Source organism: Nipponia nippon, unplaced genomic scaffold (assembly GCF_047370975.1).
Source record: "Nipponia nippon isolate SJK-2023a ecotype South Korea unplaced genomic scaffold, ASM4737097v1 scaffold_6, whole genome shotgun sequence".
NCBI classification, from domain to species: domain Eukaryota; kingdom Metazoa; phylum Chordata; class Aves; order Pelecaniformes; family Threskiornithidae; genus Nipponia; species Nipponia nippon.
Genome location: NW_028262380.1, coordinates 77,522,191 through 77,540,669, shown reverse-complemented (window position 1 = coordinate 77,540,669; position 18,479 = coordinate 77,522,191). Strand labels below are relative to the sequence as shown.

The following is an 18,479-nucleotide window of genomic DNA, read 5'->3' as shown; positions in this document are numbered from 1 at the left end:
TTCCAGCCACCATTTGGTTCCAACACCACTGAGTTCAGGCTCTTGTTTGTGAGTTTCTGTATTCCTGCAATCACTCATGTCTGTTCAGTGATCTTTGCCCTGATAGTTCTTCACCCTTCACTTTTCTTCATACTTGATATTCTTCTTGACTCACTTGTCCTTTGCTCATTAAGTTCTAGCAGATCCTCTTCACCCTCTATGCCAATTCCTAAATCCATCTATTTCTACCTACTTTCACATTTCCAGAAGCATCTCAACCTTAACTGGCAACCATTACAGATATGTCCATATCTGCATTCGACTTTTTCACTGTCTTTGCCTCTTCTCTCTTTTGTAATCTTACCAGTTGCTCAACCAACTTCCAACCTGAATTATCAGTTCTGTCTCCATTCCCATCTAACTACTTCATCACTAAATCCTCTTTTTGCTTCTTTATCACCAAATATAACTTTTCTTCTTCATATAAATTCCAAATCCAGTAGATATGCTTTCATTACTGTTAACTCTTACTGCCCCACACTAATCCTAAATATCCCAGAACCTTATAAAACATTTATTGAAAACCATGTTCCTCATTGCCCTTTCAAGTCTTCTATGGGTTTGTTTTTTTTAGTTTTGGGGTTTGTTTCTTCTTCCTTTAGCAAGGGCAAAATCCATCTTGTTCTTGGATGGATCTTCAGGTCAAGGACCAATATAATTGCATTTATTCATTCCATATATCCTATTTTACAGTTCACTTGAACATCTTTTATATATGCCTCTCTAAAGGAAATTTAAATATGTAGCCTCAACAAATAGCAGTCAGTCTTAAACTATGCTTGGCTGAAATTTTATCAGAATAGAAGATTATTTCAGTAAACAAATTAGTAGGTGAAAGAATGTAAATTATTTAGGAGAGGAAACAAACACGTTCAGGTTTTGTCCACTAAGTGAAGAAGCCACTTTAAAAAAAGAATTGCGCACACAGGATAAGTCATCTCCATATCACAAGCTTTTGGCTGTCATTAGAGATCCACAGAATTTCTGACTGTGACAAAATTCCAGTTTACATTGAAAAAATGAAAATAATAGAAAAAGAAAATTAACATTAACTAAGTCATTCTTCCTTCTCAAAACACAAAGACATACTGCTGAAAAAATACAGCTGCCACTGCCATAGAAAAAATGGCTTGTTTTGTTTTAAATAATAGATCACTTGAATCTCCACTGATACAGAAGATAGAGCACCACGCAAAAAGGTCACACAGCCACACTATTATTCCATGTGATTTATTTATATAATGAACATATTTTCTTTTTCATCTGTCAACAAGAAGTATCGAGAGCAGGTATTTCCTAAGAGCTAGGGATTTCAGCTATGTAAGATCAAAATTAGATTGTCTTCATGGCTTTGTATTTAAATTGCTCACATTCTTGCTGTATTTGTTTCTAATAGATGCAATATCATATTTCTTCAGTATGACTGCTTAGATTACCTAAACATTTAGGATACCATTAGAAAGAAAAAAAACTGTATTCCATTACAATAATAGCTGGTGACAGCATGTTGTTCTCACATTAAAACAAAAAAAATTACTGTAGTTCTGCAAACAAATGAAAGTCTTCAAAATTTATTACTGGTCTTCCAAGAAGGACACATCATGGAGAAGTGCCAATATTTCAAACTTTAAAAGTTGTTTTACTTTCAAACGCACAGATTAACCACAGTGAAAAGTGTCAAACCCACATATTTAAATGCACCTGGAAACAGTACTATCTAACACTAATCACTTCAATGGGTTTCCCAGAGAGGTTGTACAGTCTCCATCCTCAAAGATGTAGATACTCAAAAGCTGTCCCAGGCAGCTGGCTTTAGGTGGCCCTGCTTGAGCAGGGGGGCTGGACCAGATGACCTCCAGAGGTCCCTTCCAACTTCAGCCATTCTGTCACTCTGTGACTATCACCTTGGGAAGTAATGCCTGCTCCTTACCGGAACCGTTGTTTTAATTAGGAACATGGGCAGAATGAGTGCAATCAAACCATAAATAAGCTCCAAATTTACACAAAAATATATGCTAACGGTGTATTCACCTCCTGAAAAGCCACTTGCCAAGCAGAAGCACTGCATTGATTCTACTATAATAATCATCCAGTTCTAAATAGGTAATCCACAGAGCAGAACCTCATTTTGAGCAAAAATGGTTAACGTTGCAAATTAGCATCTTTGAGTAATTAAAGTCAAGCTAATGGCTTTGTGATTTAGCTACCAAAGCATGGGTTATAGAAGCTCACCATAGGTGGCTTCCATCAGATCTTGACTTGAGTTGGAAAGAGAAGCAATCAAGATCCTATTATAGAAACCATACATTACACTATCTACCTTCTCAGCCATTCTTCTTCTTCATTTGCTTGATCCTTAAATTATATAAGAATAATTTATATTCACTTCAATGATACACAATCATCTCAGTTGTGCTTTCTCTGCCAATCCATAAAGAGATATCAAACACAAAGCGAAGACTTAACACATAAGGAAACTATTGATAAAAGAATACAATAAATCCCTTAAAGAGGTGCTATATTTTCTATTGCTTTTTTCACCTCGTAAAGAAATAACGCTGCATCAAATACACAGATGTGAGGAAGGAAAACAGTCAAAACACTGTACTTGACACGGACTAGACCGGTGACATTTACCACGCCTTTTCTCACTGGTTGCATGAATAGGTGAGTTTCCTAAATGAACAGCCAATCTTTGAGCACCATGGCAGTGAATCCCAAACTTAATCAATATTTCAAACAAACAAACAAACAAAAAGACCAGCTCTTGCTTTGCAAATATATTTCTCAAACTCAAAGCCAGTACAAGGTAATCATGGAAGTTAAATGAAATAAACGGCTAGACTCTACATAGTATTCAGTTTAAAGTAAGTGCACCTAAATATCTTCCATATTGAATTATTAATGAATCGAAATGAAGTTTGGAATATGTCCCAAAGGGTGCTCCCTCCAATAACGGTCCACTAAAGTCCTCGGTCATCCTTCTGCTTTGTGGCATGATCACCAAACAAGAAAACCAGTTTAATTCAAAGATATGTCAAAAAATAGAAGCTAAAATGCTTACACCTGGGTCTGCCTGTAAATCTGATATCCAAGGAGACAGGATCAGAGCCGGCTGTCACTAAGACAGATGTTGCACTGTAGGCCCACACAATTCTGCTAGCCACAGCAACAAGGAATTTTCCCTCCTGCGCTCCTCCATCAGTGACACTGGAAAGCATGAGAAATGTACTGCGTAGCTTCAGTATCTCCCCCCAACCCTGGCAGTTGCACCAGCTATAACAGCAAGGGAAGAAAATGGGATGTCAGTGTCAAGCTGCTTACGTGCTCCTCAAGAAACTTAAAGATACTGCAATTTACCTCTCTACACCACAGAGCTAGGACTCAGCATGTACATTTCTGGAGCATGACAGAAAAAACTCCCCGTATTGAATAAGGTTTCTTGGCCTTCTTTACCTCCAAGAACCCTCTTTTACAAATATTCCCACACATCTGCTTACCACTTACCCCATATGAAACCTGGAGAACTAAACAGGACTCATTCTGCCACAAAGCTTCCAGTCTACTCCCAGGGGACTGCTTTCCAATTACCCAACCACCCCAAGAATCTTCAGGACAACCTGCCCACCACAACTACTGCTGTCAGGAAATCGTTGGAAAACTGAGGATGTCTTTTGCAGAGAGTAAATGAAAAATACTTTTGTATATCACAAACTAAAGCAGAAAATTCTTTAAGGAAGATTCTCTTAATGTATCTGCAAGAAAACTACTGCATTTCCCACACACATCTGAACTGTTACAATCTTTTATATGTATAAGGTACTTAAAATAGAGGCAAAAGATTTTTACAGGACTGAGGTTCCCTGACAATTTTATGAAGCAGTATCAATTTTGCAATGCTAGTGAACATATTTGTATTTAAAAATTGTGACATTTGAACCTGTCACCTGCCTACATGAATAATTCCATGTTTGAATGTTATTTTCCCAGTTTCTATGCAGTTGGTATTACCTGAACTAAGCAAAATCATCCAGTTAGCTTGAGGTGTGTTCCTTAAGATTCTCAAGCTACAGTGGTTAATCCAGAAAGGATTTTAAAACCTACTTTAACAGGACCTGAACTCAAGTACAAAAGTATTTCTAACTGATTTTCCTAAGGCCACCAAACTAAAAATGCTCTTAAGTCATGAGACCACTGCTAAATAATAAAGGATTGAGTCATCTTGATAGGTCAACAGAGACCGAGGATTGTATGATACGCCTACGGTTAACATGGAGAATCAGTGAAAGAGCTAGAAATAGACCTCAAAAGCCTAGCCACCAGTAGGTGATGTCATACTATAATGTTTTATTTTGTTTAAAAACAGGAAACAGGACCTTATCACTATTTCCTCTAAATAAAGGGGTAAATCCACAAAAGTTGAGGCTGCTTGCTGTAGTTCAATAGACCACCTTGGTCTAGGACCCATTTATTGCGGAGGCCCTTTCAGTCACTGAGACCAAGATGTTCCTGTAGTTTCTGTAACCAATGGAGATCACTGGTAACAGAAACTCCAAGTTAATGATGTGACCAGACATGCAGTCACCTTTGATTTCCCAGGCTACATAATTAAGTAGCAATTTGTTTCACATTTAAGTATAGGCAGACTTTGGCATGAGCCTAGAACAAGGCTGATTCAAATTCATGCCTGATAACCCATGGCAAGCTATCTTTCCATTTTATTACAACACCCTCAATATCTGGCTACTCACTACAATCAAACACCTAAAATGCATACACATATCAAAAGCATGTACCAGACATGAGAGCACCTCAAATTGAGGTGTCTAAGAATTGTTTTCTTGAGAATCAACACAAAAGGTGTCACTGAACTGATTTAGTCAAATGTCTTCACAGTAAGATGAAATACCTGACACATACTGTTACAACACAGGGGGGTTTACCTCAACGTCAATCAGGAAATCATTGAATTATGCCACATTAACAAACACCATGTCACTATACAAGTATTCAGGAAAAAATGTGCCCTTAGTCATTGTATAAGCTACCATATGAAACCCTGCACAGGCCTAAATAATGTCTAAGCTGCTTGTAATGCCCATCAACAACATGCACTACTCCATCTGCTAGCCTTTTATGCTGCAATGAAATTATCTCCAGATTTTCAAAATACATCCGAAGTTGTCATGTATGCTACTTCAAAATGCTCATGAGTGCAATTGCAAACGCTCTACCACGCACACCTGGCAAGAGAAGAAGAAAAAAAACTTCACTGAAAATAAGCAGATGGTTATCTTTGCTGAAGGCAGTAAACACACTGTCTGCTTTCTGGAAACCATTTTCCAAACATTTATAAATCTAAAAATCTATGTTCGTTCAAACAATCATGTAAAGAAAAGTACTGTTTTCTGCATTGCATTTTTTTTTGACTAGCTGAAAACATGATTTTTATTGTTAATAGTATAAAACAGCTAAGTACTGTTTTCTGCATTGCATTTTTTTTGATTAGCTGAAAACATGATTTTTATTGTTAATAGTATAAAACAGCTAGATGTAACACTTCTGCATCCTCCATTTCAGACCTCCATCACAGAGCTCACTGCAGAGTAGAAACTCACATTTTAACATTGCTGTAGAAAGTATTAAAATAACACTTGCAAAGGAAACCTGAGGCAGCAACTGTTGATTTGCTTACTCACTAAGAATTATTGGGACATAGACAGCATGTTACATTCTTCTTCAGACAAAATATAGAACAACAGTTTTCTCATGTTAACAAAGCTCCTGCTGCTGCATGACATTATTTGACCTTATCAGAGACAGAATGGTTCAGAAAACTCATTCCTAGATTGCTGCTAACATTTTGTGGAGCTTTCACAAGAAGGGTTGAACTTCATGTTCACTGGAAGGGTACCCAAATCTCCTTAAGCAAATTGTGTGTGATCTTCTATAACAAGCTCAGATTAGGATACTAGCACCTCAACCTATCAACATGTACTTCCTAACATCTTAAATCACATAACTGAAGATGTGAGGAACACAGTCACTTTCAGGAGTAGATTCTGCTCATCACCAAAACCAGAAGATCATTAAGGTGCCTGTTCCAAAAGACACCAAAATTAAAACAAAGTCATATACTTAACATGAATAAAGATGACTAAATCGAGCTTTAAAAGAGCTGATTAATGAAATTTAGCTAAATAAACAGATTAGTAAGAATATTCATAAATACTTTGGACACCTATCTACCCCAGTGGGGATTAATTTAACAAAATTGAAAATCTAGGACACAAACTTGTAACTGAGATAGGGCATCAATGTCTGATCGTTATGTGTGGCAGAAGGTATTTTAAATGCAACTTGCATAAAAATGCATCCAGGTGCATTTGTCTATGAAATTAGAAAAACAAAAACATGTCTGAAAATTAAACAAAGATTCACACAAAAACATTAAAAGCAAATAATTTTACATGCAAATACTATCTGAGGAGTAATGACTGGGAAGGTAGTCTTCATACAGAAAAAATTGCTAAGAACTAGATTTCTAATATTACATTCATCTTGAGAGCAAATACAGAATTCTTCAAATGAGGAGTTATTTTATCATGAAACTCAGGACATAATTTGACTTAATGCCTTGTATGTAAAAGCATTCCTATGCCAGAACCACATTTTACAGGCAAGATATCAAAGAAAAAAAAACAAAAACACACAAAAAACACACGACCATTAGCTTAAAGCGTTTGACTTCTCATACCTCAATCCTAAATATTAAAGCTCTGACCTAAAGCTGGTTGTAGCCAATAGCAGATTTTCTATTGCCTTCACAAATTTTTAGGCAGGCTTATTTAACCGAAACCAATTGTCACTGCAAAAGTGATGAGACTTAAGTAGCAAAAACATAAGTTCATTTCATTTCCTCATATAAACAAACATGAACATTAGCTTCCATTGAAAGACTGATTTCCAGCATGTTTCTGTTCTTCTGTTTTAATATAACAATGAAGAAAACATAATCTTGGCAGATAGACAGAAACCAAACCTGAAATATGTAACATTCTGCATTACAGAGAGTATTATGTGCCATCCAATCCTGACCAATATTTCTTCATGGTATGTCAGAGTATTTGAAGAAGGACTAAGGCTTTCCAGCCCTCCCTGTTTTAACATTTGCCAAAGTCATTACCAAAAGTATATGCTTGCCACAATCCAATAGGAGTGAAATGAATGCCACTTTCTTGGTTAGGGACAATAAAGAAAATAAACTGAGCAGACATTTCCCCTTTGCAAAGGGAGATCTGAGCTTCCAGAGGCAAAAACTTCTGTGAACTTTAATATCTAAAGATTATTCTGTTCTTGCCTCAAAGCATTTGCTCCTCCAGCAAATAGACGTGATTTAAAATTGCTATGCCAAGTATACTAATATAGACCAACAAAGCAGTATTTAATCGAGGTGTCAGCTAAGAATAAGAACAAAACTCTCAATTCATCACCAACAACTAGTTGCTTACTTAACTAGCACAGCACGCAATTCAGTCTGAGAGATAATCACATGGGGGCTGGGGGATTAAGGGGAGGTGGTTTTTTGACAGAAAGAAAGAAAAAGCACAAAGCCATTTGGACATTTTCTTGGCTTTTTATTATTACTCCTAACTGCATGGTTACCACAGGTTTGGGTTTTTTCCCTTTCACATCACTTGTAAATAAAACATTTCAGCATGCAGCTCTTTACAAAGATAACAGCAAGATCAAGGATGCTTCCCCCCCGCCCCAAACCTCTGGAATCTGTTGAGCGAGCAAGTGTAAACCTTTGATTTCTTCAAAACTATGCAAGTTACAGGCAGACTAATAGCATTCTGCCATATTTAATTTAAACACAAACTCTAACATCCTCAGAACTTTATTTAACAAAATCACTGGACCCAATAAATTCTTTTGGGTTCCATGTTTTCCCAAAGACCAAAAGAAAACATAATGTGTACAATTCTCTGACGACTTAAAGATGCCAACTCACAATGCTGGTCTCGGAGAAAAAGGAATAGCTTGATCAAAACAGACCACATCACAGACCACAACTCTGCACAACTAGAAATGCATGTGGTAAACTTCTTCACAGAAAACTATTACACAAAATTGAAGTTCAGATCCCAGGCATCACAAACCAAGAAAAGAAATGTTCCACTCACGTTCATTGTTACTTGACTTATAAAAAGCCTCAACTACTTAGCCTTCTTTCTAAAGGTGTCCTCTCTGAAAACACATTTTTTTTGACTGCCATCAGACTGTGAGATCAGGCTTTAGTGTGCTTTCATCCAATAGTCTTCAAATTAACTATTTTTAATATCTTTGGTACAGCTGACTACACACAAACTTGGCTAGTTACTGTGACTGCCTCCCACAGTCTCTGGAATAACCATCTACTTGGACTGTTTCACTTTTTACTTTCTGCATTCCTAGTCTCTATTTTCAACTGAAGACTACTCTCAGCATGATTTACATCATATTATAAAGCTCACATTCAGATCAACTTCAGTAATCTTGAACAACTTGGGTTCAAACATCCAGGAAGTCATAAAATTCGGTATGCAGGAATCTTTTCAAGGCTCTCAAAACTAGGTTACAGTAAGATATTATGAAATGGTTTTAGAACAGCTCATAAAAAACTCATTTTCCGATTTGCTGTCGATGGGGTCATATTAATGTCATCAGTAAATACATGTATTTGCCTTTTATTTTCTGTCTTACAGAAACAGATAAATCTTATTTAATCATCAGCAATGAGGCATCTGGAAAATCATATGACTTTCCAACAAACTTAAAGACCTTCTCATTGCTATAATCCACCCACAATGCCTTCCAAAAACCTTGTTCTAGGCTCGACTATTTTATTGATTTAAAATAACCTGCAGAAACATCATGAAAAGGCAAGTGAGCCAGGGCACATTAACATGTAGTGTATTCAGCGAACATTTGTAATAAAAGCACATTGTATTGTTTTGTTTTCAGCTGAGAACAAAGAAGATGAAACCAGTTGCTCTAAGTACATAACCAAAGGAGAGAGGGGAATGAATTATCCACACCTCCTCTCTGGGAAAGAATATTTTGGGCACAACCCTAGGTTAAAAAAGAGAAAAAAAAAGGGGGGGGGGGGGAACAAAGTCACAGGGATTCACAGACTTGTGTTAAGACTCATTATAGGAAAATCTGGCCACTCACTGTATTTATATTGAGTTCTGGGGTTTTTTTAGCGTTCTCTCACTCATTGTTCCAGGGTGTAGAAGCTATTTATTTTAGCTCTGCTAAGACCATATCAACATCAGCTCTCTTTATAAGCCGCTCAGCGATATTAGTGCTAGAGATTTTTTTCAAACAAACATTTATTTTATAATAAATGCACAGATAGTGCTTTAAGCCAGATGTCAAACATAAGCTTTTTTCGTACAGTGACACACAACATAAAAATAACGGTCATCCTTCCACCTCTAACCATAGAAAGGTGAAAAAGTATGAAATGAGTCCCTTTCTCATTGTAAAACAGGACTAAATATGCATTCAATAGAAACTGCTTGGCTGCGGAGGGAAAGAAAAAAGGAAAGGAATTCTGCTCAAAGAACTAAAGCAGGAAAGAAAGATTACAACGATGGAACAGAAGCACCAAAAAGCAGGTGTTTATAACAAGTTGGAAACGTTGTTACTGCAAGTATTTTTCAGTTAGTGTAATCTCCTCAACTGGTAAACTCAGATAGATTTTTGCTACAGGTAAACACAGCTATGACAGGAACGAGGATGGGTTAAGGACCTAATTACAAGATCTAGTGTATAAACTACTATTGCTGCCTAATACATACAAAAAAGTTTAGAAGAGCCCTGACACTCATTATGCGTTCATCTGCCCACAGCACCAGGTTCTTATTTTGCTGAAGATCTCACAACTACACACTGCATTACAAAGTTGCTAAATATTTAAAACCTTCACTTATCATACAATTGCCAAACCCTAGCACAAGTGTCACAACAGGAAATGTTTTATATTACGGTTGGAGGAAGCTATGAGCTGACACCTGTTGATCAGCATAAATCAATATCTCAGTTACTTACAATCATCTTCCCAGAGTCAAATTACTTTGATTTTTTTTTTATTTTCACATTTTTCAATAATTTTTCACAATGTTGTTATATTCTTTTGTTTTGCTTGACTTGATATTTTTCACACTTCATTGATTAGAAGTGTGCTATTCATTTGCTATTTCTTTATTGTTTTAAAGAAGTCAATCCCCCTTCGCCCAAAAAGCATATTTTAAAAGCACCAATGAGTACAAAACCTCCCTACAGCACCTTTATAGCAGGGCGGGGGAAGATTTGTTACAGTAAACAATTCTGAGAACACTTTTGGCTAGGTGTGATGATGTCACTCTAGACTACTCACTTCCCACATGAGCCTGCAGTCTGTGTTCTCATCCAGTTCCTGTGGCATTCGCTTCTCCCCTGCAAACGGGCCAAATTTTTCACCCTAAGGAATAATTACAAAAGAAGAAGAATCAGTGGGGGGGGGGGGGGGGGGGGGGGGGGGGGGGGAGAAAAAGGCAAGTGAATTACCAAACTCCAGCAGAGGTATCGTTTTTAGCTTCAAATGGAAACGGACAGTTTTCCTTTGTCATCCTACTATAGGACAAGAATGTGCACATCCTTGAGGGTTCACCTTCACACTCATTCCCATTCTTTTCATAGCATGGAGAATCTCTTAAAGCCATACCTTTCCTCTACATGCTTATTTCCCCTTTGGGAAATATGATTTTTCTTTGTTTTAAATAAGGCTGAAATTTTTAAGTCAAATTTCTTACATTTCTTGTAAGATTTTCAGGAAGTACCTTGCAATAGACATCCAACTAAAACGTAAAGTATTTGGCAAGCACAAAGTTTACGTTAGATTTATTTGCAAGATCATTTACAACGCTAATTTTTGAAGTGCCACAAATCAAACCACTGAATAACTGAGGTTTTGATCATACAGAGAGTTTTGTTTAAAAACATAGGGAGTATGCACATGTCTATGAATTAATTCAAGCCTTCATAAACAAAATTAAAATGTTATACCACCTGCTAGTCAAAACGCATACTGTGAAAGCATCCATTGATACGTTCTTCTAAAAGTTTTGGATATCGGTGTTTTTTTCCTTCACAGATGTCACACCAGCAGTGGGCTAAATTATTTAAATAGGACTTTCTTCTTACACAGGCCTAACTTCCCCCCCCCCCCGCCCTTGTCCTTATTTGCAGTGACAAGCCCTACGAACTGGAATGCATACTGCTATGTTCCTTTAGGCAGTATTCAGATCAAAAAGCTCTACATACTTTTAAGCATTAGAGATTATTACTATATAATGAAAAGCAACTTTGGTGTTTCTTTAAAAAATAACAATATTTTGGCTAATAAAAGTAGCGAACTTTACCACATGTCCCTTCTCCCAGGCACTTTCCATGATCCCAGAAACAGCCTGCTACATGTTTTCCCTCTTGTGTAGTTTTTGCAGACTGTCTACAGGTAGAGTGCAGAGGAAGAAGTGGAATGAAAAACTTCCAGGATCATTCCTCTTAGAAACAACCAACCAAATAAAAAAAAAATCTGGTATTTAAAATTAAACCTGAAGAGGTAATAAACAAAGGAAAAGAAAATTGGCATTGTGTAACAAGGCAACAGAACTGAGGAGCAATATTTTAAAACGTGTACAACTAAGATTTCATTAGAAAGGACAGCAAAGCAGAAAGTAAAAAGATAAGAACAGCAGAAAACAACTGGAGCCCAGAGCAGTCATCAAGACACAAATATGGCAGTGATAGCAAAAGCTGGCACTATGGAGTTTCATCTCCTTCACTTCTCACTGATCTCCATACCACCCTTCATCGTTTTGCTAGTCAAATGAGGTCATGGTTCCTCCCCTGCCAGCTTCACAAATCCTGGGATTTAATACTCAAACTGAAATTTCCTTCTTTTAGCTTCATCGGCAATGAAGGTGACAATAGGTCAATAGTCACATGTGTGCAGCCATCAAGGTTCTCAGCTTACGCTGCGTGCCACCCCAGCGAACATACTGCTGTCTAACAGGGGCCATGCAGATATTACGTGGGAGGCCATTTGCTTAGACTGCATTGTTTGCTTAGATTGAGGAGGAAGAAGAGTCAAGATGGCGGCAGAAGAAACGTGCTCTGGAAATGTACGGTCCTCTCTAGCTCAGTAAAGATAAGGCAGGCCCTGTCTGGAGCAGACACCTCCTGCCAGGCTGAACTGGCTTTTCCCATTCACTTCAAAAGCAACAAGTAGTTTTGGTGCAACAAGGAAAGCAGCTCACTATAATTGCTGAGCTCTAAGAGAGGGCATAAGTACATCTGCAGACTCTCTCATTACTCATAGCAATTATCAAGATGAAAAGAAGCTTATTGGACTATAATCTAGATTAGTTCTATAAAAACAAAAAGAAAAAAAAAATCCATAAATTTAAAACTGACATTATTTGAAGACATAATGAATAAGGAAGCTGAAAAAGCTAGTTTCCCATACTCACTTCAATGGAAGAATAACACTTTTGAAGAGGGCATGAAGAGATTAATTTCTTCCTTAACTACTCTGGAGGCTTCCACAACCCTCACCTCAGTAATACTTTCATCCTTGCAATCCAAAGGATCCCTAGATACCTTATAAAGCACCTACAGGGTTAGTTTTACTCATCACCGAAGCACACATCACCTCTGGGATGAAGCACAGCAACAGCTTAATACTGCATACTGACTCAAAACAAGAAACACCATACATCATTCCTACTTCAGCTACTCCAAATCAATAAACTTCTACTGCATTACGTTGAGAACCACCTAGAAGCTCAAAACAATAGCAAAAGGCAAGATGTCCACCTCTAAGTGTAAAGTAAATGTAACATGAACAGTAGGTGATTCAGACTTCTGAGCACTTTTTATAGCTTCTCAAATTTGGAGAGAAAGCCAAAATTAGAGACAGCAAAACCTGATGTCTTGGAACACAAGGGTCCAGGGGGATAAGTGTAATTATTAATTTAGCCTTTCAGAGCATTTCCTTCATATATATTTATATATTTATTAATCCTAGTTGATAAACATGCTGTCATATGCCAATATATATTGATCAAAAACATACCAAGACTTCAGCTTTCTCTCTGATCAATAAAAGGGAGGCATACAACACAGTCTAAAGTCAACCACAGAAATGGTTCAAGATATGAAAGGTACATCATTCATGTGTTAAAAAAGCTATTTTCCACAGTTGCTTTCAAGAAAGCAGAAGTGACTAATCTTCCAGTCGCAGCAAAACACTGAGAAACATAGTGGCTCTCTGATTATTATACCGAGGGCCTTATGATACTGGTGCTGTAACCAAAGGCCAGCTGTTAGAGAAAAAAAAATTACAAGAGAATCACAGTTTTGGTAACAAAACAAAACAAAAAGTTTCCACCTTTTATAATTACAGACAAAAGCTTGAAAGCACAGCCTGAAGGCGCAAAAGCAGATGGCAGACAACAGCAGTTCAAAATGTATTATTACCAAAGCTTTGCTAATAGCAGAATTTTCAGAGGCCTATTTCATGATTATTTAGCACTTAGAGAGCTGGTGCTCCAATTTCTGATTCTAAGATCATCTGAAATGTGTTTAACTTTCAGTTGAGAGAACTGCAGTTGTGTGATAGCAATAGAGAGAAAATAGTGCAGTATTTGCTACTCAGGAACATAAGATCTTACTTCACAATTAAGTGTCATATTCAACACCTCCTCCCAATCCCAAAGCCCCAAGGAATTCATGTAACAGCTATTAGCTACTCTGTATCGTAGCCATGAAGTGTAGTACTGCTGCCTCATTACTGGACAGGAGAATGTTGAGAGCACTTCAAATGTGATTTTGCTTTGCGTGGAAAAGAGTAACACACAGTCTGGCTATATCCAACATATCATCTGTGTTATTTACACATCCACCCTTCTCTGAACAGCTGTGGCAACACACTGCTTAGGTCTCTAACCATTTTTAGGAATGCCTGTTTCAACCACTGCCCACAGAGCAACTCGAGAGCTGGTTCCTCAGCCTATCAAAGAGCAAAGTCTGCCTGTCAGACACATACTTCTGATCAGGGCTTTGCATACCACAACTGTCTGTGCTACCAGCACAGAGGATTCACTGCCAAAGGACAAGCCTGTAACAAACACTGTCATCAGACACTCCCAATACAAATAGATCTTACTACAACTGCCTCTGCCTTTACCTTCTGCATTCCACAGGCAATACAGGTCACACTTGCAACCTTTCAGTTTTGCTACGATGTCCTGTATGATGCGCTCAGACTGGCAAAGCTGCGCAGGCAGAGCTCTGACAGCATATATTTTGCCTGTATAAAGAGAGTTCAAAAGCAACGTGGAGTAATTCGGGCAAGAAAATGCCCTATTTTTCCTAGCATGCAGCTCTAACACTTCAATTAACAACAGAGTAAAGGAAGGGGGCTCAGATCCTGAACTCTGAACTGACCTTTAGAATTTATATTGACATGGGGATGATGATTTCCATGAGCTTCGCTCTAGAGCTCACTCTACTTCAGAGTCCAGGGACAAATACATGCTAGTAGTGCACAACTTTCCTTGCTGTGTGAACTCCCAAAGTTTTCAAATGGAAGTTCAGAACCTCAGTGGAAAAAATTTAAGCCAAGTGATATAAAATTGTTCCTCTTCCACCCCCCATTAACACTCAGGGACACCTTAAAAATGAGAGACCCCTACCACATGGTGTCTAAGCCTTGTTGATGAAGCCACTGAAAAATTAGGAAGCCCCTCTCAGCCCACTGAGAGCCAAAACCAGGACAAAAATGGAAAGCAAAACATGCGAAATACATAGAAGTGTATACTAATGCAGGGTTCATAACTTTAAGTATGCCTTTATCTGTTCAAACAAGCCACCTGGATAGTTATAATTGGGATTTCAGATAATCCAGAGGCTTTCAATTGAATTATGAGGTGTCAAGGGACATGACCTGGTCGGGGTATGAGAGATCTGCAGTTCAGCTGAATCACATCTTTCACAGACCCGGCTTTATCGTCCCGAAACGATGAATTAAATCACCCATCCCGCCGAGCTCTAAGAGCAGGGAGGCGACAGGAGCCTGCGGCTCAGGTACCTCAGGTACCTCTGAGGTACCATCCTCTACCTCAGAGGCGCACCGCGGTCTGAAGCCAGGCGATAATGACGGAGGCCGCCCCGCCCGGGGGAGCTCTGCCCTCAGAACAGTGCCAGAAACACGAAGTTAAAAGAAACAGAAAAGAAAAAAAAAAAAAAAAAAACAAACCAAAACCCACAGAGAAAACCCTCCGCCGACCCCGCAGGGCAGTCGGCAGCCCGGCCCGCCAGGCCGCCGCGCCCGTTTCCCGCCTCAAGCGGCAGCGCCCCGGGAGGCTCCTTCTTATCGGGGGGGGGGGGGGGGGGGGGGGGGGGGGGGGGGGGCGGGCGGTGCCTCCCCTGAGGAGAGGGAGCCGGGGCGGACGGAAGCGGAGGCAGCGCCGACAAAGCGGGGCTGAGGTAAAGTTTGAGGGCGGCAGCCCGGCCGGCGGCGGCGAGGGGCGGAGGAGCCGCCCCGCTCTCCTGTGATACGTGGCAGCCGCTCCCCGCCGGGCCAGGACAGGCCCTCACCCCGCTCGCCCAGCCATCACCCACCTTTTTGACTCTGCGGGCCGTGTAGAGCCCCATCCCGTCCTGCACTTTGGACGACTTCAGGGCAAACCTATCCGGCACGTACATGCCCAGCATTTTGCACCGACTCGGGCCGCCGCCTGCTACCGGGGAGAAGGATTACCGGGGACTTCCATCCCACCGGGAGAGAGAGAAAGAGAGAAACCGGGGAAGGGGGCAGGAAGAGGGGCTGGTTGCGGGGCTTTCCCGGCTCCTGAGGAAGAGGGGAGGAGCCAGGCGGCCGGCGAGGCCCCCGCCGCGGCCGGGCAGCGGGACCGCGGCGGGACAGGACGGGGCGGGGCGGCGGCCGCCGGCGGGAGCGAGGCAGAGCCCGGCTGCCCGCGCTCGGGGGCTTCGCGCCGTCGAGGGGCGCCCGGCCGCTGCGCGCGGGTGTGTTAGCTAGCGTCGTGCGAATGTCGTGACAGGAAATAGGAGGCCTTTGGGTTTCCAACGCTCCCGCTGCTGAGGCCTGGTCCCAGCCACACGCTCTGGCCCAGGACATGGCGCTGGCCGTCTCCTAACGTCTCGCCGTGGGCTAAGGCACAAGCGGCGTGCTCTGCAAAGAGGCGTAAGAGTGGGTTCCTCACCTGTAGGTTGGCTTTCCTTTCCAGAGCAAATGGCTCTTCATCATCCAGTGATGGATGGCCTCGTGGTCTGGCACCGTTCTGGCAACTGGCCTTCGTCGGTGGGTTGGCTTTTCACTCGGGTTTCCGCAGCGGTGTAACCTAAAGGCAGGCGTGAGAGGAGAGAGGTGAGCAGGCAGCGCTGGGACTCAGATTTGAGAGATGGAGTCGATTGTGAAGCCCAACAGAGGCAGATGGGCTTCACCCTGTAACAAAAATCCAGAATTTTGGTTTTTTAAGAGCTGGGACCTCTCACATACATGCCAAAATACAAATCTGCTGGTACTTATACATAAGACTGCTTAAGAGAACAGGGGTATTCTCACCAGAAACAATACCCAAACACTTCAATGCTACATAACACTTTCCACGAGCACTATGTTTTCTCAAACATCACTCAGATTTATCCTCCTTATTTTTGTATTGCAGGAATGAGTGAATCCAGATTTAGATTCGCTTTTGAAACTACGTAATCCTTCACTTTTTGGGGATTGTTTTCGACGGAAGTCATATGGAATACCAGAAATTTAGCAATCCTAAAGGAACCTAAACATAACACTGTTTTTGTCTAAAGAGTAACATCCTATATATTCTTAGAACGTACCCAGCAGGGGCATTGTATTCTGATTAATACCACACACAATCCAGTTTGTACAGGGAAAAAGAAGTTATACACTTTAGCAAGTTGCTAACATCACACCAGTACTCTTTTTCATAAAACTGCAATATCCAAGATGGAACTTTTTCTAGAAAGCTGATTAATTTTGATTGGGATGTCAGCCCACATCATACATATTGTTGCTCTCTAAATTGAAGCAGTGTTGTAGTTGGAAAAGGGATTTGGTTACATCTGATTATGCAGTAAAAAGCAAGTACTAAGACAAGTGAGGCAAGCAGAGAGAAAAGGAAAAAAAAACAACTGAAAAATGCTATATTTATAGACATATTTTAAAATTGTGCTGCTAATATTAATAATTAGACCACTGAAGTGTAACAACCTCTTTCTCTTACTATTCTTCCAGAGACATTAACAGACGTATAAATAGTAGAAGTATTAAAAGCTTCTAGTTCTCACCAAATCATTAGAAAAATTTTGTATTGGTGTCAGTTGGAAGGAACAAAATAATGTCCAGAGTTTTAGTTACAACATGACAGTGAACAGATCATCATAAAAGTGTACGTATTATTTTGGATCAGTTGGATTTCTGCCAGTCCATAGGCAGACATCTAGGGAAAAATAAAATAAAAAAAACCAAACAGAACAAAACAGGGCTAGCTGAACATGAGACTCCCTTTGGCTACTTTCTAGCACCCTTGTATATTGTGCACAATGATGCCATTTTGTGTTTAGTATCTATAGAGTCAGATGGTAGATATCGTAAAGCTTTTAAAAAAATCTTAACAAAGGCGATGTATATTCTCGCCAACATACACGTATGTACACAAATATGTATATAGTGCTGCCTGATACCATTCAACATATGAGCAACTGCTCTGGAACATTAGATGAGGCCCTCACTTTGACAAGAAAAACAAAAGGAAGAGAGAGTCCAAGGACATAGTTGGAAGAATGCCTTTGGGAATGAAAACAGACACCCAGGTTTTACCCCTAGATTGACAGCCTGGACACTGACTGTTAATTTAGTAAAAAATAAAAAGAATGAAAATGGAGTATCTAGATCTATGTAAGTAAGAATTCTAACACCTCAAAAGCAAATATAATAGAAAGAAATTAAGTTGTCTGGGCCAACTGCTTCAGTTTTAAGAGTAAGAACAAAATTTAACTGTTCTTTTAATTAAGATCCAGCTCCAAAGTTTCCCTATGCATAATTGAACATACTTAATATTTTTGTAGACTAGAACACTTTCTTGAATGGAGGCCAATCTGTCTTAATATATATCAGATTAAAATGTTGGCATCATTTTCCATGTCTCTGACCTTTTCCAAGCGCTATGAATATTTTAAAATAATTTTCCACTTTATGAAGGCCTCGGTATTTTTCTCTTAAAAAAACAAAACCAAACCAAAAAAAAGAACTTGGGGGCATTACATTTTGAACCTTAAAAGATTACATTTAACTTCACATA

At 39.6% G+C, this 18,479-nt stretch overlaps 1 protein-coding gene across 7 annotated transcripts in view; it reads right to left on the bottom strand.

The window, feature by feature from the left end:
• Positions 1–15,963, bottom strand: part of PRDM5 (PR/SET domain 5) — a 95,069-nt gene extending 79,106 nt beyond the window's left edge. For 5 of the 7 annotated variants that reach the window (XR_015699675.1, XM_087736486.1, XM_087736481.1 and 2 more), the window contains exons 1-2: positions 15,754–15,963; positions 10,466–10,549 (exon numbers count right to left, since the gene is read on the bottom strand). Coding sequence is in view for 6 of the 7 variants with exons in the window: in XM_087736486.1 (XP_087592612.1) it covers positions 10,466–10,549; positions 15,754–15,846 (177 nt within the window). In the remaining variant the exon portion in view is untranslated. Of the gene's footprint in view, positions 1–10,465; positions 10,550–14,577; positions 14,713–15,753 lie in introns of those variants that run through there. The other 2 variants (XM_087736485.1, XM_087736483.1) reach the window with 2 other exon arrangements.
• Positions 15,964–18,479: the final 2,516 nt, after the last annotated feature.